The 26,237-nt window shown below is 38.2% G+C and overlaps 1 protein-coding gene across 1 annotated transcript in view; it reads left to right on the forward strand.

Annotated features, from left to right (window-relative positions):
* Window positions 1-814: 814 nt before the first annotated feature.
* Window positions 815-26,237, forward strand: part of PTPRN2 (protein tyrosine phosphatase receptor type N2) — a gene marked incomplete at its 3' end in the record, with an annotated part of 669,211 nt that continues 643,788 nt past the window's right edge. Inside the window, exon 1 of the mRNA XM_081996867.1 lies at window positions 815-1,034. Coding sequence (XP_081852993.1) covers window positions 917-1,034 — 118 coding nt within the window. The 5' untranslated portion in view covers window positions 815-916. The remainder of the gene's footprint in view (window positions 1,035-26,237) is intronic.

Genomic DNA, 26,237 nt, shown 5'->3' on the forward strand with positions numbered 1-26,237 from the left:
GAGGGAGCACAGGGGTTCGTGTCTGAGACTCCCGCTCCCTCCCGGCAGCCCAGACCGATCGTCCCACTCGCGTGGAGTGAATCGGGGACAGGAGGTGGAGGATAAATACGTCACCCGTGCGGACGTCTCCCAGGCAAACACGCACACCTCAGCTGTGGGAGGTGTTTGCCTGAGGGCTCATGAAACCTTTCAGGATGGCAAGTAATCTTATGCGGAAAAAATAGCAGTAAATAAACCACTACTGAGGAGGCCACAGGGAGAAACCACCTAGCTAGCGTGTTTTTCAGGACAAAACTTTGACAGGGCCTGCGTTGGTTTTACATACAGGTGTGTGGAACAAGCACATTTAATACCTCCCTCCCCATCCTCAGCCATCTTTATGGGGGGACTCAAGCGAACAGCCTTTCCGGCGGCAGCGATCCCCGCTGCCCCTCGCCCGGCGGCGCAGGGGTCGGGCAGTGCCCGGAGGCTGGCGGCCCGCCTGAGGCGGAGCCTCCGTCAGGGCCCGTGACGATTTAGGGGCCGGGGGACGTCCCCTGCCCTCACTCTGCCGGAGGGGGGGCCGCTGCCACGGGATCCCGGCAGGCAGGGCAGGGCCCTCCACCGCGGCCGGGCGGGCGGGTAGCGCGAAGCGCGGAGCAGGAAGGCGGCACCGCGGAGCCGGCGCGAGCTGCCCCCCCGCGCCTTGCCGGGCGGGCGGGCCGGGCCGGGCCGGGCCGGGCCGGGGCGGGGCGGGGCCGGCTCGGGGGCGGGGGCAGGCGGCTCCCGTCGCTGTCCTGGGTGTTGAATCTGCTGCGGCTGCCGCTCGCCCGAGCCCGGGAGCGGCTGCGGGAGGCAAAGGGCGGGCGGGCGGCATGGAGTGAGGGCTGGCGGCGGCGCGCAGGGGAGCGGGACAGCCGCCTGCGATGGGCCAGGCATGATGGGGGCGCTCGGCTCCGTCCTCCCGCTGCTGCTGCCGCCGCTGCTGCAGGTCCTCGCCGCCGCCCCGCGCAGCCAACCGCCCTCCGCCGGAGCCGCCGCAGAGGCGCGGATCGGTGAGTGGGGCGAGGGGCGGGAGGCGTGGGGCTGACGGGGAGCGGGGCCGCGCCGTCCCCTGGCTCCCTCCGCTGCTGCCCGAGGGCTTCCTCAGGGGCAGCTCGACAGGCCCCCGGCGGCCGCGCCCGCACGGCTGCCGGTGACGGGCCCGTCCTCCGGCCCCTCACGACCGTCTCCCGCTGAGGGGCCCCGTCCTCTGGCTCCTTATGGCGCAGCTGCCCGCCGAGGGTCCCTGTCCTCTGGCTCCTCACGACCAGCTACCGGTCCCTCACACCTCCTGGGTCTCGCCTCTCCCCTCCGGTCCCTGGTCACCCCGAGGCCGGCCCAGGGCCGCAGCTGCCCCAGCGGGGGGATCTCTGGGGACACCTCCGAGGAGTCGGTCTCACCGAGTGTTCCCACATGCTGAAAACTTCGCCGAGACAATCTCGAGGCCCCTGAAGTCAAGGTACGCCAGTGGCGAGTCACCAAAAATGCATCCAGCCGCCACATATTTAACCCTCCTCCTAAACTGCCCTCGTATTTGGAAACCACAGGAAATCCTCAGGCCACAAACCCCCAGATGCAGCTCAACCTTCACTGGTGTCCACCCCTAACTCATCCTGCTGGAGGTGGAAGTCAGCATTGGCTCCTTGTTAAGGCTGTTTTAGAAGTGTCTAAAAATACCCGGTGGTCCCCAGCAAAGACCATTAAACAGCCTTTTTCTGTTGAGACATTCTCTGACCAACCCCTTCCTCTTTTAGAAGATGCTGTCTGCAATGAACATCCCCACCTGCTAAAATGACCCACATTAACAGGAAGGGATCCTGAAAACAAACTCTGTGTTTAAGATCAAAGCTATTCTACTGTGCCACTCTCCCTGGCTAGTCCTTTCCTTGCACTGAGACACTCATGACTGTGTGCTCACCAGAATGATCTCCAGTGATATCTACTAATACAGTCAGTCTCATATCACTTACAGTATCTTTCCAAAACTCACTGTAAGTCAAGAAGGTCATAAGTTGGAGAATTTTGTATTTTTTCGCACTTTAATACCTATCTATCTGGAGTGGTTATGGAGATCAGAGAGTGAAAGGTAAACTAGCTGTCCCTAAGAAATCTTTTTGTAAGACAAAAAATAAAATGACTTTATGAAACAAAGGAAGCCTTCCACAGAAGTATCAGTGCAGTCTTCCTCATGTACATTCTGTTTATTAAAAAAGAATTAAAATCAGCTGACTGTGTTTCTAATGAGGCTTCAGTCAAGTGGCAATAAAAATGGGCTATTAAATGCTTGCTATAGTGAAGGTAGCAATGTGAGGTTTTAAGGAGAAACGGTTTGGACTGGATATATCCCTCCCTCCTCTCTCCTGGTTGCTATAGATATAGACTGTTTCTCCTAATCTGCTGAGGAGAAAGCTTGCATAAAAATATTGAGAGTAATAGCTGTAATTTTTACCTTTAATGATGCAATAGGCTATACGTTGTACTTTCAAACTAGTCAGATTTTGATTCTCTGTCCCTAAACATAAACTGCAAATCAGTCCAGATCACAAAATATTTTTCAGCATGTTGTAGCTACAAAACAATGTTTGTGTGTTCGTCACTTCCCTGTAGCTTCTCTGTGCTTCTGCCTCAGCAAGGATGACTGCCTGACTGTCCTTGCATGGAAGGGAATGGGGGAAGAGTGGGCTTGATTTTACGTAGTGAATTCAGTGGTCTGGGAGGTGTAATTCAGCGATATTTCAACAGCAGTAAACAAGTTAAGCCTTTTTGCTTCTTGCTGGGATAGAGAACTATCCGATATCTCACAGATCTTTGTGAAAGATGGGAAAGGATTCCTTGTGTTTGACAAGATGCAGGAAAATGTTTGCATTGCTGGAACTGAAACAGTTTTAGCTGTCTCTTCCCTTAGAGTTCCTTGATTTCTTTATTGACCAGTGTTTCAGATATCATCAATCTTGAGTTCAAACTATTTATTATAATAGATTCTGTTCAATTTTAGACTACAATTTTTAGATGCAATCAAGAGATGCAACTGTAATTTTACAAGATTTCTGAGGTTACAGGTTGAAGATACTAATTTGGTTTCTTCTGGTGCACAGTCTCATTTTCTTTAATTGAAAATTGAACACAAATGCATTGTGGAACCTCTATAATATGTGCTGGAGACTGTCTTAAAAGCCATGTAATTATAGCAACATTTTTTTATTAATTTATTCCTATTAAGCATTTCAGAAAGTCTTCCTAAAAACTGGTTCAGAAGTAGAAGTTCATGACCTTTACCATTTCATAGGAAGTTTTCATCCAATTTCATTCTTTTCCTCTTCTTTTTGTCAACTTTTGTCTGTTTTCCAATATAGTAATCACTTCCAAATGGTGACCTGTTTATTTTGTAACTTACTTACAAACTTGTTTAAAAAATTGGAAGTTTTAAAGTTACAGTTAAGTAAGATAAAAGATTTGGATTTGTGCTTCTTCTACCTATATAATTCCTGTGGCTTTGTAGATTGTTCCTGTGGGAAGGTGTTTCTACAAGATGGTATTATCAACAAAAGCACATGTTCTTCCATTTCTTGACATTTATAGTAGCATTTTAAATGTGAACAAACGAGGAAAAGTATAGCCCTTCCCCTCTCTTTGTCTCTTGCCCAGGCTTAGCCCAGCAGAGAGATTCCTATCTTTTCTGCAGAAAAAAATCAGCTGAGTACATACTAGTGTTCAGTAGTCTTTGATGAAACAGTGGGGTGGGAGTTTAATATTCTAAATAAATCTTTATTTGTTTAGAAGACACAGTCCATTTAAGATTATGGAACTTCTTTTTAAAAGTGTTTTACAAAGTAATCATCTGTGAACAATATATGCTGATCATGTTTGCTAATTTCCTCAGATTTGGGTTATTCTGCTCCTGTAGCAATGGTATGGATCTTTTTCAATGAGACATTTTCTTATTAGCAAATAGTTATGCTGAGGAAGCAGTTAAACATAAAATGCCTTCCAATAAACACTAAGCAGTTACTTTAGTAAAAATTGGAGCTCCAACAATTAAAGCATTTTCATGCAGTTGTACAACTTTTTAAGGAGACTAATCTATTCAGAAAGTTGCAGTGATATTTTATTTTCATATTTGATAGGCTCGGTGAGGCAGAGAACTTTGGTACAAAGTAAACTGTGAATATTGTTGATCACAGTATTTCATTAGTCCTAAAATACCGATACCTTACAGCAGAAGTCATCCTCATATGTATCAGAAAAGGGAGTGCATGCTTTCTGCAGTGCCTTCACATTGACCTCTAATGTGTAAAATGATGCTTATAACCTTCAGTGAATACAAGTATAATTTTTCAATATATTTTGATCTTCTGTGCTGTGTGCAATCCCATTTTTCGGTCTGCATTTTCTTCTTGAATGAATACATTAATATGCCATGGAAATTTCTGGAAAAATTTGTTCTATGCACCACACAAGAAAAAGTTCCTCAAAGTTGTATTCAAATAATCATATGCAAAATTTCTGCAAGTTGAATGGCTGTGACTTTGTTTTTTAACTAACTAACAAAAAGACAAGCTGGTCATATTTCAGCTTATAAACATGAAAGATTCTTCTAAACCTGTAGCTGTGAGTTTCTGACACATACAGTGACCAAAGACAGTGTTTTACATTCCACTGGAGCTTAAATGGAGTTAATGCTAGCAACGTTACTCAAAGAGTATTAAATAATATTGCATGTTAATTGTAATAATTTCACAAAGCATGGTATGTATGTTTAACAGCTGAAGAAAACTATTTTAGACATGAATTAGGAATTTTAATTGATTAAAGCTGAAGAGAAGTTAGAAATTGCAAGGGGACTTTATCATTGGTGGAAAGCATTTCTCCAATGTTATACTATAAATAGCAGGACAGATGAAAAAAGACAAAATTTTTAGATTTTTATTCAGTGCTTCAAATGCAATCTAAAGGAAGTAGTGATAGAGAGCTTTTATCTATGGCTGTTTCATGGGGAATAGCAAAAAAGTAGGTCTTGGTTTAGTTCTTGTTGGGTAGAAATTGCCATAACAAAACTAACAAATTCTTCTCAACTATCATTGTCAACTGTCTTGGAGAGCCATGAGGACTGAAATCCTGCTTCTTGCAGCAATTCTGAGCTGAGCTCACTGAAGTCAATGTCATCAACCTTCCCATTGACTTCAGTAGAATTTGGATCAAAATGCTGGTTGAGGCCTGTGGCAGACTGGCTGAGAAAGTAGGGGAATTACAGTGTTACCATCTGTTCAGTAGATAAAATTGCCTGACTTTCCAGCTTTATTAATTTGGATCTTCTCATAGGCAGTCAGGTATTTTGATATCATGTTGATCTGATGTAATTATTGATAATGGAGTGTAATTTATCATACAGTGCTAGCAAATAAAAATATCAACAAAATAATTTAATTAAGACAATGCTATGTGCTCAGAACATGAAGGATTCAGTGTAGGTAGCTGTATGGTTCCCTTTGTCAAAAGTATTTTTGTATATTCTAGAAATGTTTCTTAAGTAATCAGTTATGTTAGAAAGCAACTTGAAAGTAGCTTAATATCAAGGCATGTTAGTTCCATTGAATTAAAGGTAAGAACATGCATTAATGGTTTTGGCATCATGCCATGACTATTCTGCAATATCCTTTTCTGCAATATCTTTTTATTATCTAACTTGCATTTGTTGAAAGTTTCAACTGGACAGGAAGTGAATTATTTCTCTGTCAGTAAAAGGAAGTCATTGCCTGGTGCTCTAAAGGTTGTTCATAGGATGGAATTTCTAGGGAGTGTTTTTCTTTTTGTTTGGTTTACTGATTGAAAGAAAACAGACAAGGTTTTGGAAATATAAGCTTGCTTCTGCTTCCTACCTGAGTGTACTCCCAACATTTCTCTGTGTTTGGTGAAATAAAAGAGAATATTTCTACTTGTCTTCCTCCTTTTTTTGCTACCAACGAATAATACCAGTCCCAAAAACTTCATCATACCACACCATCATCATACCACACCATCATCATACCATGCTGGCGGTCAGCCTACTGAGAGGAAATTAGGGTACTCCTTGTTGATAGATCCTGGAATATTTGGTCAGTTCTGCTAAAATAGCGAAGGGTAGTTAATGTTGACACACTGATGATAAATAGGCAGTTCCCTGTGTACATTGTTCCAGTGAACAACAATCCTTGTAAACGTCAGTGTGGAGAGACTGCCATTAGTGAGAAAAGGGCAACTGCAGTCCCTCGAGGTACTGGAGCCCACTGATAAGCAGGGTGCTGAGGTGTCCTGCGTCGATCAGATTTCCGTTGGCTGGAAAGAACATAGGAATATGAGCTCAGATGTAGGTGATTACCATTGGCCATACACATCCAAATCTATAAGAAGACTTCCTTCCTGTGGAAACCAAAAGGCAACATATATTCCAGCTTCCTGAAAAGGATATATATTTTGGCTTCACCCCCCTTCCACTGTAGCCTAAAATTTAGATAAATCTCTGAAATTATTCTTACAAAATCAGTATATATAAGGTCTTGCTAAAATCTGTGTTGGTGTTTACAGGCAGGTTTAGGAGGGCATTCTATAAAGACTGGAGGAAAGGTCTATGTAGTTTTGGTGATAAAATTGGCAAAGGAAGGAAAGTATCCAAGATGGAAAGTCCACTGCTAGTCTCTGTCAAAGAGAGGGTGCTGAGCTGGATGTATCTTTGTTTAAGCTCAGCATGGTCATTATTAATAAATATAGGAAGGCAGTAAGTAATATTGTTGCTGGTGAAATGATTTTTTGTTTGCAACTGAAGAAGCAGGTGAAGATGCAGACGAAGAAGAGCATGCTTGGAGGGGAACAGTCAGAAGAGATGCCAAGGAATAGAGGCATGTTGGGAATGTGGTTGTTTAAAAGAGGGAGTGAGAAATGACATGTTTAGTAGGAGTAAAATTTTTGGAGCTGGAGATCAGGAATGGAGGTTAGTGAGTTGTATAGGATCTGTAAAGATGTGAACTGATGATTGAGTGGAGTTACTTTTTCTCATGGAGGAGACAGTGAAATGCAGCAGCAAAACTGAGATGTTCAATGGACCAGCTTGAGGTATGAAAAAATTAGACAAGGTGACAAAAGGGAAAAGGGATTCACAAAATAGAAATATTAATACATTCATTTATGCCAAAGCTGTGGCAAAAAAGGAGTTAGAAAATGTGTGTAGACTATGAGAAACTGCTCTGGGGATAGAACAAAAAGATTTATTTGTCCTAATGTAAGGGGTGGGATTCATCAGTTAAATGTCATTTGAGCTAATCACTCTAGTTTCCTTTTAACCTACATCTAGTTTATAAATTCCAATTAATTTTACCCAAATGTATATATCTAACATAGGTCAGATAAATGTCTCCCTGAATGCAGCTATTGCTTTCCACTTAGTATTGTCTTAACATATTTCCCAGCTTAGGGTGAGTATCTGGCCGTAAATATCTACGTGGTAGGTACTGCACTTAGCTCATGTTAAACTTCAGGAGAGGTAAGCACATTTGGAGAGTGATTCACCTGTCTTTCCCCACTGAGGTGAGACTAATGAAGCAGCTTAAACTAAAGTTAGGTTGGTTGCGGATCACCTACTACATTACTTCAAAACCACAGGCATGACTTAGATATCTAGGTCTTGCAAGTAAGCTGTTTAGGAAGGTCCTGTGACTAGTCAGGCAGGTTTGTCACATAAGGGACTGAAACAAGTGAGGTAGCTGAAGGATATTAGTAGTCCTGGAAAAAAAAATTCCTGGAGAAAATCACCCTCTGGTAATTGCAAACAAATGAAGGTGACCTCTGAATGAGACAGAGAAGAAACAAGCTTAACAGAATGAGAAAGCAAAGGGGAAAAAGCAGGTAAATGAACAGGAGGTCTGCAGGTAAGGTAGACAAATGGTAAGGGAGTCTGATATTGAAGAGCTGAAGGAGGGGGACCATGAAGACTTAGTAGTTTTGGACAGTCAAGAGAAAGCATGAAGGGTATGGAGGTTAATGTATACAACGGATTACTGAGTTTTCTTATGTGAGTTTTAGGGGCTTTACTTGGAGTGGAAGGGCTCTGTTTTTATCTTAACCATTTCATAGTATCCATACACTATAGCATTCCCAATAATAGTATGCCATTCAGAACAGCTGTGCACACTAAAAAATTAAAGAACCTTTTTCTGAAAAGAGTAGAGGGGCTTAGCTTTATGGAATTTATTCCTTTTGAGAAGTGAAGTAGCTTAGTAAACGACTGCATCTTACTGTGTTTTCTCCTATAGTTTCTTTCAGTGAAACATACTTAAATACTAAACACAGTTTGTTGATGCACAGTCTCTCTGAATGGATAGTTAGCATTTAACGTTGCATACCTATTTTGCTTCAAACTAATATGTTGATAAAACAAGCTATTTTAAAGAGTAAAAATCAGTAACTAGAAGTTTTATGGGAAGTACAGCTGGTTGTAGTGGGTGTAAGGTCTTTTTTTTCAGTCATAGCTTAGCAGCATGCAATGATAGTTACATAAGCTTGAAATCATAGCCAACAAGTACAAATTAATGCACAGAGATATATGTGCCTCCCAAAATGTAATGTACTTCCAGATGTCCTCATAGAAAACAATACAACAAAGACAAAACACACACTACCTATTATAATAAACTTACAAAGTTCAACAAAAGTCAGGAAATATCCAGACACATGTAAAAAAACCATTTTTACTCCATCCCCCCAAAACAATCTTTCATCTCTCAAGTTTGAACCTCAGCAAATTCTACAAAAACCCTTATGATAATCAATCTTGGATGCTGAAAAACTGGTAGATATTTTGGATTTCTGGCACACAGAAATCTTGTGCTCTCATTATTCTGCAGGAGATAATTACCTGTCTGTCTACTGCTGTCCTAAAAGGGATAAAGATATTATAACCTCTTCTCTTGTTAATATTCTACTCTGCACCAGGATGACTATCTTTTTTCTATGGCTTTTTTAGTTAGTTAATACAATTCAGTTAAACTCAGAGCAATTGTTTCAGACAACTGCTTTACTTCACCTGGAGGGTCATGTCTCATCTTCAGGCCAGAGGAAAAGTTTGTGTGTTAAGAAATGGTCAGTGTTTCTTCAACTATTATCAGGCTGCAGCTTTGCAGTATAGAATGTGTAGCAAAACCAAAAGTTTATGGTATTCCTGCCAGTGACTGCTTGATCTTGCCTTTGTAAAGGGTATTGGTTTGGCTGAAACAAACCAACAAAAAAAAGAATCTAAATCACAGCCTTGCTCACAAGCAGTGAAAACAGCGCTGGTATTAGTGCTGGTACCCATGAAATGGCAACAGGGAGATGGGTTTGGGGATAGGATTAATTTATGCCACTATTGCCCCTGGGCTCTCCATGGAATGAAACTTTGACTTAAATCCTTATGAAAGATTGTCTCCTATTAACCTGACCTCTCTTACAGAATTGATTTGTAAGTTGGATTTTAAATTCTATTTACTCTTCAGTGCTGAATTAAAAATGTGGCATCAAAGATTATAACCCTTGATTAATGCAGATAAATCACAAGCAAAGAATGTGAATGTCTATTCTATTTTTTAAAGAATGTATATATTACGGTGTGTTTCTCTTGGCAAAATGATTTGTTATAATTTTAGTTTAGCTTGTGGAATACTTCATATACTTGCTGTTTATATTTCAGCTTTATTTGCTATCTGATATGATAGATGTTAGGCTATCAAATATCTTCAGTGAGATATTACTCATAAAATCTTCCTTCTTTTTCTAGATTTTAGCACAACTCAATATTCTCAATATGTAGTCAGTGCAATGCCTTGCTTACGCTAGAAAAATATTATACCCAACTTCTTCTGTGACCTGGCCTCACCTCTCATCCCAGCTTCTCAGCTAGACACTGTTTCTTACTTTCATGGTATGACTCGGTGGGTTATAGCAACTCCTTCCATTTTTTGGAGAAGGCTGTAGTCACCGGTGACTGTCCCACTTCTTACTTATGTCCTAGAGGAAGAAAAAAAGGAGGGTAAAAGGGAAATTTGGGAATTATACAACTGTCTTGACTTTCTGGAAATAGCTGGATATTAATGAAGACAAGATACCAAGGTAAATATCATCAAGCATTTAGGTAGGTGAACACATTGGCAGAGATAAACTCCCCCAATTTCTTCAGCACAGTGTATTCCTTTTAGATTTTTTATTTTTGTTTGATCTATATTTAAGAATTTTTTTTTTAACCTTTGAAATCTGGAGTAAAATTCTGCAATTTTCCCTTTCCTCAATTATGAAGTGAAATTTCAAAGTTGCTAGAATATTCTTGTTAGTACTACCTATCTGGAGATTAACTAGGTCAGCTCATAATTACAATTTACCAACATACATTACATGCAGGGGATGATTTCCAAGGACAAAGGGCAGCTATAAAAATTGCATATTCAAAATAAATGCAATACTAGTGAAAATAGAAATTTTGAAGGAATTTTGAAGGAAAAACTAGAGTTAACTGATGCTCTCTGGTTATTTTCCATCTTAAGAGCTGCAGAAAAATAAAGCAATCATGTTCTTTGGGAGAAATCACTCACACTTTCAGACAGTATAACATTCATAATGCCATAATCAAATAACATTTAAAAAGCAGAACGGGAAGGTTGTTTTAGTACTATATCTGTTTGTTTTTTTGCTGTCCAACATGACAAAGATCTACAGTTGAGGGCTTTTTTCTTTTCTGTCCATTTGCTTTTGTTTCTCTGAGTAACACCTGCTCTAACGAGTTTATAATCTGAAAGTAAATAACTAAGGGAGGAGGAAATGGACACAGCACACAGGCTTGAGAATAAACAGCTGTGAAATGGCTGACATTTTAGAAAGTAGAACACACAGCTTCTATGAAGGATCTGATTCAGCTTGAATGAAGGAGCTGATCACACCAGGTTGTTAAACTTTCCTAATTAAAGAATTACTTGAGAGAATTTTAGAACAATACTTTATCATCTTCAGATTATTGAAGTATTTTCATAGTTTTGCGGGTGGGGAAGAGCTCTGACATGATCAGCCTCCCAGTGACGGGGTGGCTGCGCGGGTTGTTATAAGGAGCACGGCTGTGCTGCTTTCTCTGAACCTGCCGTTCAGAGAGGTTCATACCAGAGGGACTAAATTAAATTGTGGTGCATGTAAAAAGGGGGGATGAGCCTCACCTAAAGCTCTGCACGAAGCTGCCACAATCTGAATTTGGGTGTACATATGTCTGGCCACCTAACACTCCTTTAACATTCATTTAATTATCTTTCTCTTTGTCCATCTAGGACTAGAATAATGCTAACTTACTTCAAGATGAAAGTTTAACCACTGCCCAAGGAGACTCTGCTGTCAACAGAGAATATATATGTATCCTCTGTTGAAAATATATAGAATACAGCCTTTCATTAATAGCTTTACCAGTTTTTCTAAAGGTTTTTTTGTGTTTGGTGTAAATAAGAATGGTTGCAGCTTCAGTTCCTTCTGATGTCACTGATATTAGTCCAGGTTTTCTGGATTTAAGGTGATTTAAGACATCAAATATTTGAATAGGTCTTGCCTAGAGCTGGTTTTATAGAATACGTTTAGCTCTATTTCAGACAGCGTACTAGCAAACAAATATTTGAACATTTTCTTTCTGGTAAATTTTCCATTGTCTCTGTTGCAGTCTGGAAGATAGCCTTGGCTCGGGAGCTCCCATGTTTTCCTGCTACTTGACAAAAAAACGCCGCTTAATGCAACTGAGAGAATTCTTCTTGCCGAAGGATGGGCTTTGGTGGTTTGGCGGTGTATCATCTTGCAGCCCTCATCCTGTAGAATGGGGTGTGAGTGTTACTTTATTTGGGATTATCAATCCCTGGGGAACAGAGGGTGCAGTGTTCTGTAGTTTGCCAGCCACACCTAAGTCACTCTTGTGTTAGACAATGTTCATTCACAAATGAAAAGAAAGCAAGTATTCTACTCTATTCAGAATTCAGTAAAACAGCTGTTATATAAAGAAAAAGGTGTACAGAAGGATCCCATAGCATTCTTACGCCTGTAATTCTGGTTTGGCTTCACCAGACTGTCAGTTTAACCTAATTATCAGAACACTTAATGAAATTTCCCAGAGAGAGACAGATTCTTTTTGGTCTTTTTGTACTCCAAAATGGATACTGTCTTGAGGTGAAGAATCCACATTTTTACTGTGGTTTCTGTTTAGTGAAGACTCATTTATACCTGGGATTTTTTTCCACCTTCCAGTCCCTTCAGTTCTTGTCAGCTGTGCTAACAGAACTCTGTTTGACCAGCTTCAGCATTGCCATGCAACCTTTGGAAAGTCCTTCCCAGTTGTCAGATGTCAACTAAATACCAGTTTGTAAAAAGACACCAACCCCAGACCATTTACAGACTGCAGATATGACACTTCCTGGGTACATGTTAGATAAAATACATAACTTTCTTACAAAGTAAAGATTCAGAAATTAATTTTACAAATGTGTATAAATTCAAGCAATGAATACTGATATAGACCAGACATGATGGCAAACAGAAAACCAGAAAAAAATGGGGAGAGGTAGTGTTAGGAATAAATAGACTTTAAATGTGGCAAGCTGGAAGTTAGTGTGTTATAATAATCTCTGTTATATTAGAGTCAGTATAAAACGCGTCTTTTTCCTGGTCTTTGTAAGTAAAAAATCAATGAACTGGCAGCTCTGCTGAAAATAGATTAAGTTCATCATGTAGTTTCTTAACACTAGTTCATTCCACAGTATTTTACATTATATTTATTCATAATTTTTTTTTAGTCACATTTCATTTGTGAATAACATATGTCAGGTATTATGATGATAGCTTTTCCATGTCATAAATCACAGGAGGGCTGTATCTATAATAGTTTATTACCTGAAAGCTATTATAAAGTCTGCCTGTTTAATTTTGGTTCTGATTACCAATGCAAATACTCAGTCATGTGCCTAACTATAGGTAAGTGCTATCGTCACTTAGTAAATGGGACTGTTCAGCCCTTTTGCTTTCAGCATGGGAAAAAATAGGTTACAGCAGTTTTGATTAGACCTTGAGTTTTTGTAGAATCAGAACTTTTATTTCACTCATTTCTTTGGTAATTGAGCACTTTAACAGGATGAAAATGTCACACACTAGAAAATTCTGTAATAACAAACTTCATAGTACAGTCACCTGTGTACATTTTTAGTTACTTAAAGAATTTGTGGCATTTCCAAATAGGATAATTAGAGCAGGATCTTTAAAATGAAACTACATAGGAATTCGTCAAATTAGTTTGGATCTGCTATTTGGAGTGCCTTCTGCAATAACAATACTTTGTGTGTTTCCTTTACTTTTTAAAAATTGATACAGTAGACCACTTTAGGATGAGTTAGAAGTTTTGGTTTTCATTCTCCTCCGATGAGTAGGTATCTGGTGACAGCTGGGAAGGACTGAAAAATCCTACATTTGAGAAGTTGCAAATTAACTGAATATTTTTCTGAAACCAGATTGGTGCCAAAAATCCACTAACTGGTGCTTTACCACTGCATGAAAACTGAAAGAGGTTGTTCCTCTTTTTCCAAACATGATCCTCAGTATGCATATTGCCAACTCTCCCCCAGAAGAATGACTTTAACTCTGGACCTTAAAGATCACTAAAACACCAGATATCATGCAGTTACAAAACAAATAAATATAAATTCCTGTTATAATCCCCAGGTGCCTCATGAATGAATTTTTTATTCACTCTGCAATTTCTCAGTTCATGTGTTATCTATGTGTAGTTATTCTCCATATGTGAGAAATTGGAAATAGCTTTTTATTCTTGGTCTCACCTCAAGAGGTGCAAGCTTATATCTGCAAATATACCTTTTTGCAAATCTAAGCTTTTCTTTTTTTTAATGAAGATGATATTTTGCTATAGGATAAAAAATTATTAGGAATTTTCCCTTAGAGGCAATTGAGAATTCTCTCCTCAGAAGAGAGACTAGTGAGCGGCTAAGGGGAAAGAAAGACAGGCCACAGCAAGTGAGAAGTCATTATGGAAATAGCTAAAAACTTTAGTTCACCTTTTCCGTTGCATTCTTACCCATGCTGAATATAAACTTGATTCCTCTGAAGAGCTTGTCTGTGCTTTTTAACTTGACCTAGAACTCTCTTAAGACAGTGTTTAAATTTAAAGGGCTTACTAGGAAGACATTACTGTAGCAACAGTAAAGTAATATTTTTCAGATTTGATAAAAAGCTTTAGTGTCCTTGACTGAATCTTTTCCAGATTTCACAGTAAGAATTTGTTTCAATGTCATATATGGTATTTGTGGAACGAATTATCAAAAAATCATCAAGTGGTGCAAAGCGGGAAAGGATGATTTCAGATACTGACTTTTCTTTTTAAGAATCTTACCTTCAGTAATATTTTGCCATTCCATTGTATAAGGCTTTAAAATATTAATAGATTGAAGATCCCTAGTACACTCTGGTGAGACCCCACCTGGAGTATGGTGTCTAGCCCTGGAGCCCTCAGCACAGGAAAGTCATGGACCTGTTGGAGCGGCTCCAGAGGAGGGCCACCAAAATGATCAGAGGGATGGAACACCTCTTCTGTGAGGACAGGCTGATGGAGTTGGGGTTGTTCAACCTGGAGAAGAGAAGGCTCTGGGGAGACCTTATTGTGGCCTTTCAGTGCTTAAAGGCGGCTTTTAAGAAAGATGGGGGCAGGCTTTTTAGCAGGGCTTTTTGCAATAGGACAAGGTGTAATGGTTTTAAACTAAAAGAGGGTAGATTTAGACTAGATCTAGGGAAGAAATTTTTTATGATGTGGGTGATGAAACCCTGGCACAGGTTGCCCAGAGAGGTGGTAGATGCCCCATCCCTGGAAACTTTCCAGGTCAGGCTGGACGGGGCCCTGAGCAACCTGATCGAGTTGAAGATGTCCCTTGCTGAGCGGGTGGACTACATGACCTTTAAAGGTCCCTTCCAACCCAAACTATTCTGTGATTCTATGATTCCCTTTTTCTGCACATCTGCTGAGGGACACATCTCTATTGGTGGATCAGCTCTTCAGGCTTGTATGAGGCCTGATAGATCTGAGGGCTGTCTGACAGCGGCGGATGGGAAGCTGGCAAAATGGGACTGTCATACCAAGGTGAGTGTCATGGTATTTCCATGTCATATTTCCCCATTCTTACCCTCTTTCCCTCAGCAACTGCTACTGATCACTGTCAGAGACAGATTTTGGTCTAATCTGATACGGCACTTTGTATGGTTTACTCCTAAGGAACCCTTAATTAGCGCAAACCAAGTAAGCACAAATCGCATCCCCCCTGAATAGAGTAGTGTTCCCCTGTAGACTGATGGGGACAAGAGAATGGCAGTCCTGAGGATATTGTGACTAATAATAGAACAATTCTGAAGCGGTTGAGTATTCTAGATGGATATATACACATACTATCCTCAAAAGAAAAAAAATGTATAGTCACAGTAATTGTGAATCAAAGATTATGCTAGTATTTGCTCATTAGGGCTTGAAACACTAATATTTTATAGGAAGTGGATTTTTGCTAGTAAACTGCTAATACAGTGCTAAAATATTTCTTGCCACTGTGGGCAGAAAATACACTAAGTTAAATGTTTTTTTTAGAATTGTGTTCCAGCCAGAAGTCTCTAGTCTATATTAAAGTGCTCCCGCTGGGTTTGCTTAGCCATGGAAAGTACATAACTAACCAGTAGCAGAAAAAAACCATGCCACTGCATTATACTTAGTATTTCAGTACAGATGAGAAAGTGTGAATGGAAAAATATTACATCAAGGCAGAAAGCACATTTCAAGTATTATGGGCTTTTGAGCTGGATCATTCTACCCACCTGAGCAATACCATTACTTCAGCCTTCTTTCTGCCTGTTGCAGAAGGCAGCAATTTAAGACTGCGTAGCAGTTCTGCATGGTAGCATGAAATCAAGTTACCTGGACTTTTGAGTAAGCGAATGTAAGTGGGATTTGGGTATGCCCTTCAGCTAATTTCTTTGTTCTTGGCATTAGAAAGGAACAGGACAAACTTTTGGTTTACTTCTTGTTTTAAAAACTCGTTTTTCAATAATCAGTTGCCCTCCTGTCTCATTTTGGAAAAATGGTCCAGTACTATTGTAGAAGGGATGTGTGCCATTCATAGAATCACGGTTTCTGCAACACCTGTGTAATGTGGAGGTGTTACCTGAGCACTGGTGAGATCCATCCCTATTCAGTTTATAAGAATTTGTGAGCTACTAATCTTGAGTACCATATCTTGCACATAGAGAAATACATATATAATTAACAGAAGAAAAGTATTTTTTTCCCCTCAAATGGGTGTGAAATTATAAAAGTGCACCATCGTGCATGACATCTGTGTGAGAGGGAAGACTAGATTTCAAGCAAGCTGAATTTAAAGAGAAAATAGCTCTATAGTGCACTCAGAAAAAATGTAACTGAATAAAGTAGAAAGAGGTGCAGTAGGCGTATGTTTTACTGATTTATCATGATCTTATATGAGGTTGGTGGATACTGTAACCTCAGCTGAACCCATTTTTATTGCCTTGGTTTACTTTCACAAATGAATAAGGTCTTAAAATAGTCAGGTGTGGAGACAAGCAACCAAAAGATGATAATATTGATGAGTAAGGCAATACAACTTCAGGAAGATTCATTAATATTTTGTAATCTTGTAGTCACTCAGCTTAAAGAAGCATAACTTTTGAAGGCTTCTTTAAAGGAAGAAAGTGAGAGATTTTAACTAAAATGAAGCATCTTTGTTCCTTTTAATAGTACTTCTAGTTATCTGAATATGCAGTTTAGAACAGAAGAATTCCTTGAATCGACTAGCTATCAGAACAGCTTTGTTCTTCTAAAGTAAGCCTATAAATATATATTTATTACGTTCTTTAAAATAAAGATGCTGCTTTGGCTGTTGTATGTAGGTTATTTGAGCAATGATTGTGAGTTTTTGCTTGAAGAGCAAGAGATCTCAAATTGTTCCCAAGTGCAGTATGTCTATTACATACTGTATCACTGCTATTTTTAACTTCTTGAGCCATTAGTTTTGTGTGATCGTAGGATTAAAACTCTAAATGCAGTACAGATACTAAAGTTATGTTTTACAGGAGGCAACAGAACAAGGAAATAAATAATATTTTGGGATGGTTCTGCCTCTATTTTTTTTTTTTTCTCTTTCACTCCTTAATTGCAACAGAGAGTGTTCCTTGAAGAGGTTTTAATTTTATCAGTTCAACATTTGGAATTTTTTTCTTATGGGAGCTTGTCATATTTCATCATTTGGTTTTGCTCTGTATCAGGACAAAAATTAAAAAATGAGGATGTTTTAATGGAATAAAACATTTAAAAAAGATTATTTTTGGAGAAGGCAAAATACTGAAATATTAAAAAAAATTGTTTTAAGGTACCACTGAACTTTGTCAGCCTGAACTACCAGGTTTGTCAGCCTGAGGGCAGAGAGAAGGTTTTGCTGCTCCTGATGCTCTATCTTCAGAGCCTCATATGCCCATGATGGGCAGGAGACAACTTGCTGAGCCACTGCTGTGCATCAGAAGCCCCAGTCATGTCGCTGGGTCAGGCTTCAACACACCCATGAGGCATTGCCACACTTTGGAAGGGGGATTTGAAACACCCAAAATCACAGTCCCAACATTTGTATCTGGCTCAGCTGACTGCAGTGTTAAATTGACCCCAAATTAAATATTTTGATTCAATTAGCTGGAATACTTTTTTACAGTTTATCCAGTGAAGTGTTTCATCAGAAGTATCCTGTAGAACTTCGATTTTCTGAAAATTACATTTTTAACTGAAAGACCTGGTGACAGTCTCCAAACAGCTTTAGTTTATATAAGGATCAGAATGTTCAGAGAAGTTAGCTGGTTTTGTTTAAAAAAAACCCCCAAAATAAAACAATCTTTTAATTTTGCTTACATAAGAGCAGAATGTGAGTGGAATTGTCATGGAAGTGATATTTCTAAGCCTCTCCTTCTTGAGGTATCAGCTGCCTGTTTTTTTTTTATAGCAGGAAAAAAAGCCTGATGCCTGTTTTCCAACTGTCTTTGAAGAGTATGTGGGTTTCAATAAAATTGGTGTGTTTTTATGTACTTTCAAAAGCTCTAGCTTTTCCAAAAGATCACAAAATGTGTAGATATCTGTTGTCTGGAGGGAATCACAGCAAAAATTAGTTCTGCTCAATTTTTCAATTATTTCCTAATCCCAGACAGACTGGAAATTATAACTATTGACAAACACTGTAGAAATAACAACATGCAACAAATTCTTTTTCAGCTCTAGAAATTTAGTACTTTCTCAGAAATCAGACTTTGTTAGATTAGATATTTAAAATTCTGTCTTTATTTTCTTTTTTTTAAATACCCTTTTGGTAAGAAATGCTTCAACATTATTTTATTGAGAAAACTTTTGCAGGATAGTTTTGAGGTGTGGGATTCATCTCACTTCAAATGTCTCTAGTTGAGTCAGCCACTCTATGGCCCATTTATAGTCATTGAAGAGAAAGAGGCACTTATGGGACATAATTGATCTGACCTATTTTATGTGTCTGTTCCAGGATGAGATGAATGGTACTCGAGGAACATTTGGCTAAACTGACTAGATTTCCATCAACTGCAGAAGCAGCATGGTGTGAACAGAGACTCCATTATAGACAATGGAGTGTCTATATAGTGTAGAGGAGTGCAAGCTCCCATCCAGACTTTGTAATGTATCTCCATGAACTTTTTAAACTTGAGATCTGCATCTTACCTTCAGATGGGATAGTTTCCAAATCCTCTGTCTTAAGAGTACTTTTTAATGATAAAGTTTATAATCCTTAGCAGTGCCTTTGTTATACCTAAAACCTGTATCACATGAAAGGCAAATATATTCTCTTGCAATGTTTTTAAAACTTAGAGAACCATAGTAATAGGAACTCTGTAGAATGGTAGTGTGGTCCTCCCTCTCTTGAAGTACATTTTAACTCTACAGAAATGGAGTATTATAGTTTGGTATTAAATGATATTTTTGAATAATCAATTTTTTTGCATTTTTAAAGTAATCTTCTTGATTTGTTTATAGATTTATTTTTTGCTTGAAATAAGCAATTAAAATATAAGACTCTCCCAAGTAAATTCTAAGTAATCATTAACTCTAAACCAAAAAGATGCAGTTAAATTCCAGTTTGCTTCTAATTTCAAAAAATTGTTGGCCATGAAAAATCATCATGCAAATGTACCAGCACAGACACACTTGACTGAAAATACATTTCTTCCTTCTTGTTCTACAATATAACAGACTTCATGATTTTTATGATTGTTTGCTTCATGATGCTTTGCTCATATTCAGCATATTCTTTTATTTTCTCAGAGTACTAACTTGCCTTGGTACTGTGAAAAGTACAGAGATACTTTTTAGGGATTTTTCTTGTGCTCATTAGAAAACAAATCTTGTCTTCACATCCGATGTAGGCTACTTTATATGTAGAAATACTGCTGTTTTTTCTAATTTCTATAATGAACTATATAGTGCTTATTTATTTTATATTGCCACCAAGTGTGTTGGGATTTTTAAAGACCTTTGAAACGATGCACTTCCATTCGGAAGGGGTTGACAAATTAGGTAGACAGTATAATAAATGCAAGGATTTAGAAGTTGTATAATGAGTAGTAATATAAAGATGGTTAACAATATGCTGTTTACACTAACTGATTTTGAAGTTCTGACAGCGAATGCTTTTCTGTACTGAGAAGAAAGATTTTTTTAGCTCCTTGGAGTAAGAGCGATATGCAGTTATTGTGTGCTAGCAACCTATCTGCACCAGACCAGAGGGGCTGAAAAGTTTTGTGTAGATAAGGGTAAGGACCAAGAATTGGTTACATACAGGGATATCTTCTATGATGGTCCATGACAGTCATGAAGGACTGCATTTTAAGATGAGCATTAATGAATAAAGGAGAAGTTGTATCTTGGTTCAGAAAGGGAACTCCAAATGTGTTAGCAGCGTGACAGGAAACAGTGAACAAGAATACAAGAAGTTGGAGTACTCAAGTTGTTTGAGTGTTGAAAGAGGAGGAGGTGACAGGAGAGGAGAGGAATATTAGGAAGCAGATTATGAAGGGCTTTGAATGTCAAGTGGTCATAGAACAGGATTTGATTTCTGTTTCCTGCTATGTGACATTAGGCAAATCATGACATTTCTCTATTTTTTATGAGCAGAAAATGTGCATAATGCTTGCATACCAAGTAGAGAACTGTGGTGACAACTCTGGTCTTGGTGTAATGTAAATGAGGTATTTATACTAATTTTAAAAATTCTTGAATGAACATGGTGATGTAAAAGCATTAGATTTATAATTTCCTTGACCTTACACTGTATTTTTTAGTAGCACCCATTAATATATTTTGCTGCAATCAAGATTTCTGCAGAGCTTGATTTCTGTATACAAAGATTTTTATTCATGGAAAGCAAGTTTCTGCAGGGTGTTTTTCTTTCTAATCTGTAGCCATATTGAATAGTTAATGAGGACAAGTGCTTCTTTTTGGACTTCACGATCATAAGCTTTTTCTTAAAATAGATAGATAGGTGATTATACGATATCACTAACCGTTAAATTTAGTGCCCCTATTCATTACACAAGAGAAAAATGTGAAATAATATTGGCAGCCACGGGAGCAATCTTTGCATCAATTGATATATTGTTTTTATTTTCCAAGTAACATTTTGCCACATAAAATATGCTTATAGTGGTACATTTTATAAAAGCAAAAGTCTCTAAGCATTCCTGTTTACCATGTCCAGCTGGCTAAAGTATTACGTCTCATGCTGGTAGGTAATGAGCAGACCTCGATTTTATGCACTTTGTCTGCCTCTCATCTGGATTTCAGTGGGGTAATACACTGTGGTTTAAAGTTATTTTTTCTTAATAAAGAGTAGGTAATACAGAGCATAGCACTGTAATGTATTCAGCAACACAGTCAGAGGTAAGTACATTCGTGTTGTTTTCTGCTCTGAACACTAGTCTCCCACAGATCAAGCTCAAAGCCTATATCCTTGTTTACAAGACACTCACTAGCCACATTCCTGATCCTCTAATAGTCCAAGATACCTAATGGTTCCACCAGAGATGTAGGATGAGAACTGCTGATAAAAACTCTGCTTCTCAAATACAAATCTTGTCTGCACAGTGGAGAGGGGCTTTTGAGAGGTTTGAGATTTACACAAAAAACCTGAAGCAAGGCTGAGAACCATCTGAGACCTGTGTCTCATATATAATATGCATGAATATAATATATTCATTATGTAGGATGAGCTCTCATATTCTGCCTGTTAAAACAAATACACAATATGTATGCTCATAATTTGTTGCTTATAGGCAAATAAGCAACATTCTTCCAAAATTAATACCACTAGAAGTGAACGAGCAAGTCTGAGAGAAATTCACAAAGAGAGAGAGAAACAGAGAGAAAACTATTTCCAAAAGTTACATGTTAGTCATGTCACTTGACATGTACTGGAAAACAGTTGGACATGACAGCAATCCAAAAGCACAAAATGATATAAAGTTCTTAATAAAAATAGGATGGAGCTCACGCTTGAAGATGTTAATAATTTTATTGACATTTGAAAATAACTTATTTTATCTTTTCTAAATATAATATATTATGCAAGATGAGTGAGAAATATGGGGAAAACCTGTATCTGAATGAGTCAGTTGAGAGTATTAGTGGCTAAGGTAACTTAAGATGAAAATAATTTGTCTTTCTGTTCTAATTTTGTTGTTTCTCTCATCTGTCGTAAATTACTTGCTGTTAATATTCCTCATTATAGTTATTAAAAATATACTTACTATTGATTATGACCCAAACCTATTCATAAGATGCAATGCAATAAAAATCCTCTCTATACTTGTGCAAAAAGTAGATTTTGAAAGATGGAGGTTTGGACTGAGAAGAATTTGGAAACTTTCATTGACAGCAGCTTTGGAGTTCTGGTAAAAGGAGGAAGTTGTTAAATTTGTCAAAAAAAGCGCCATAATAAGTGGTGGAAAATGAAAGCTGAAGCTGAATAAATTTATGCTAAAATATGGGTATTTTTTAATCACTGGGATGATAAGACATTGAACTGATTCAAATGGGGCATATGATGCAATACTTTTACTCGAACAGAAATTGTGGACTGATTGCAGCGACCACCTGATGATACTTGATGACATTCTCTTATGTTTTGAATGTAGAATATGCTCACTATGGTCTTTTCTGACCTTGAAATCTATCAATCACACTTCTGTTTATCTCATTTGTTAGCATGCATTACATTACTGTGAAATGTATTCTGTATAGATTTTTCCTTCTTCACTGTTCCTTGCTGTTCATGCAATGTGAATGGTGATAGTAATTCCACAGTAAAATGATTTAATGGTGGTTTTATGATTAAAAGAAATACATTTTTACTTATTCTAAATAGTGGGGTCTAAGAAAATCTGGCCAATTTTGCCACCATACAAAGATAAAAAGGTTATCAGCTTCAGTGAAAATCTTATTTGATTGCAAAGTGCTGTTTTTTTTAAGGAATTTTGTAATGAGTTGACCTGTAGGAAGTTGGTATGGATGACTATTTTGTATTCAGTATTTTTACATTGACTGCATGTAGTCATATAAATAAGCATATCTAAATGTTGCTTACTATTTTTATACAAATTGCAGAAGAAAAGGATGGAGGTCCTCATTCTATAATAATGAGTACTAGACAGAAAATATTTTTCCTTTTTTTCCCTTTGTACTATTTTAAAATTGATGTTTGAGAACTGGCTTCTAAAACACTTAAGTCAATAGGAACAAGATAAAATCTTGAAGTAGTATAACAGAGAAATAATTTCTTAAATAAGCTGACATCACATTTCTTCCTAGTTCTTGCTTTTCATCTGGGCAAGTCTTGGAGAAGAGTGGATTCTTCCAAGGGCTTCTTTTCCATTGAGGACTGTGGTTTTCATCTCCACCAGAACTTTATACACTTTACCAAAATCTTTCATTGTTGTTCTGTCTTAGTAACATAGCAGCATTTCAAGCGGAGTTTCAACGAAACAAAACCAGTATGAGTTATTTATTATCAAGATAGTACTCAGAAGATGAGAGCATCTAGTTTTATGTTATGTTGAAAAACAGAAGGAATGACCATTACCTTGTAGTACTCTCTCACGTCACCCACAGAGTGCTCAGTTTTTAGCTCAAATGTAGCTAAGTTGCTACATTTTGGGATAGACAGTGAAATCCTCAACATGTAACAATTTTCCATATATGTGTGTGTATATATATGTATATGTACATGCTATTAATACTGACGTCCAGTCCAGGGTTCTCATGCATTCAGGTACTGGTTCAGTAGCGCTCACAGCTGTTAAATGCTCGCTGCATTACAGACACATGCACACTGAAGCCTTCTTCAGAGTTCTCTGCTGCTATTCACCACCAGTATTAGAAGGCATTAAAGCCACCACTGGATTTTTCTGCACTTGTCTGTTTAGTTCCCTCTGCGGTGTTTACGGTTGGATAATCCAAATATGACTGCCTGATTTTATGGTAACTGGGAATGAAGTTACACATAGAAAAATTGGACTAATCTGAATTTAAAATATGGCAATAATAGCTTTTGACCCCAAAGCACTGAAATGGTTTTTATTCTTTTCAGAAAAGGGATCATTATTCTTTTTGGCCTGGTGTTTTGCTGCAGTGCAGCTTTCTGTGCCTTCTTCTGCAGCTTTCTGTGGTGTGTTTCTGACTGAAGAAATAGAATGTCCTGTGACTTCAGGTCACACCCCAGTGGGCACTGTATCACTGGCTCATATAGACTTTTTAGTCTTCTATTTATTGCCAAAATCTATATCAAAGAGAAAAAAGCCAGCAGGTGTTCCACATATAGCAGAGGGAGAAATGTGTTTGAGGTTCTGTCTTTTAGCATTCTGCAACTGCTGCAGAGATTTTAGGGAACAAGCAGAGGCTGACATACGATCATCTTCAAAAATGAACAGAAAGTTTATTCAGACACCACTTTGTCTCTTACCCGTCTACTATTTTTTATGATTGGACAATGGAATTTTCTTATTTTTAGGAATGGCTCCTAATGGCTCACCCCCTGTTTCATACAAATGACAGAAAAACAACTGGTAGACGGTACAGTAATAGTAAATAAAATAGCCATGACCATAGAAACATGAAAGGATCCCACCTGCCCTTAGTTTGTTTGAATTAGAATCTTATATGTAACAAAAAAAGTATACATAGAAAAAAAAAGTGTGTGTTTAAGACATTTTCCTTGAAAATATCTGTGCTGTGAAGACAAATGGGATATGAGTCATTAGGAGGCCTGGTCTCATGTACATGCAGCTCATGTCATGTTTTGCAAGAGTAGATTAAATGCTTTTCAGTAGCACTAAACTTTTCTTGTTGACAGCAAGAGCACTTGTGTTTTCATAATGAAACTGGCAATATAAAATAATTCCACTGTATTTTGCTTCCATTTTACAATGCAGACATTTGTGTAACGGAAAATGTCAATACAGAGATAAATTACTGCCTTTCACAGCGAAAAAATAATAATGTGATTTTCTCATGGCAAAAGATACAGCAGGTATCTGTGAAAAAGTAAGACAAGAATAGCTATTTTTTAAGCAACAGAGGTTTCTTTTATTCCATATTCTTGCACGTAGTTTTTCTAGCTATTGAAATGCTACAGTTTTTTTCCTAGCTATTTAAGTAATTTCAAAATTATTAAGAGATAGCTGTGATGATAGTTGGGGATACTTCAAAATAGTGTGCTGTTCTAGCACTTTGTCCTAAAGAAAGGCGTGTCCTTATAGACTGAGAGTCTTAATGTATGGCCAGCTTCAGCTTGTTTGAGATAATGGTGCCTAAGTGTCACAACTGTTTTTCTAAATGACAAGAAATATTGAAAGCGAGCCAGAAAATGTTTAAACAGTGAAAGCAGCAAAAAAAGAATAAATTCAATGATCACTAAAGAAGGCTGCTAGCTGATAAGTGCCTGACTGAAGCTACAGAGAATGCTATTGTATGTCTGGTGACATATAGTATAGCTGTTGGTGATGACCCACTTTGCAACTGTCATCCAAATACTGGCCTAACTCTGTTACTCTTGGTCAGACAACTTGATTGTTTTCCGGGAAAAATTTTTTATTTCAGCTAGTAGACTGAGTCTTTCTTTGCTTTTTAAATATTTATTTTGTTAAATTTTACCAGCAACATAAGAAATGTCAACATTTAGAAATGATTGCATGTCATTTAGAAGGTCTTGTTTTAGAAACCTGATGGACACACCTCAGTGTGTCACCCATCTCAGAGTACTTTGTGCAATACAAACCTACAAAGCCAGCTTCACTGGCAACGGTGTTTGATTCTGGATCTGAGAATTACTGAAACAGTGAGGGAATTGTCTTGCTAGCAGTGATTCAAGAGTTGGGAGATTACCCCTCAGAATCACGAGGTAGTTTTACTGAAATTTTATCTGACGTAGCATACTGTCACAGCTCAGCAAGTGAAGGATAGAAACATGATGTAGAGTAGATTAGTGTAGGAAAAAAGAAGAAACAAGAATGTTTTTAAAATCTGAATTATGGAAAAGCTAAACTATGAAGCATGTGTGCATGGTTCTATCTACGTAATTACGGACATTCAAAAACTTTCCCTATCTAGTGGTTCTAGTCAACACTAGCAAAATAAATCCAAATTCTTACAAGATCTGCTTACCTATATTCAGAACAGAACTACCCTGTCGATGCATCTACCCGTGATGGAAAGCCCATGTTCTTGATGGGGGTGCCACTCATTTCTAGAGGAGAGGTTTCTGGTTCTAGTAGTTAAGAGTTTGAATAACTTAAGATCATTCAAGGTTCTATCACTTTATGTAGAACACAAGATTACTGGAGATGCAAAACTAAGATTTAAAGGCAGAACATTGTTAGACCAGAATCCTCTACATAAATTTGAGATATAAAACTGCTTTAACTGAAGCATAGCAAAAGGCAGTGCGGTTAGAACAACCTAAATTATTGGCGACTGAATTGTGACAAATTTATGCTGACGTGAAATTAAAACGTTTGATTTTTAAAGATGCTTTGTTAGATTCATTTTAGGAAGAAATGCAAACTTTTAATAAGTAAGAACAAAATAAAGG

This window comes from Phaethon aethereus (assembly GCF_964289735.1).
Source record: "Phaethon aethereus genome assembly, chromosome: 2".
Classification (NCBI taxonomy): Eukaryota; Metazoa; Chordata; class Aves; order Phaethontiformes; family Phaethontidae; genus Phaethon; species Phaethon aethereus.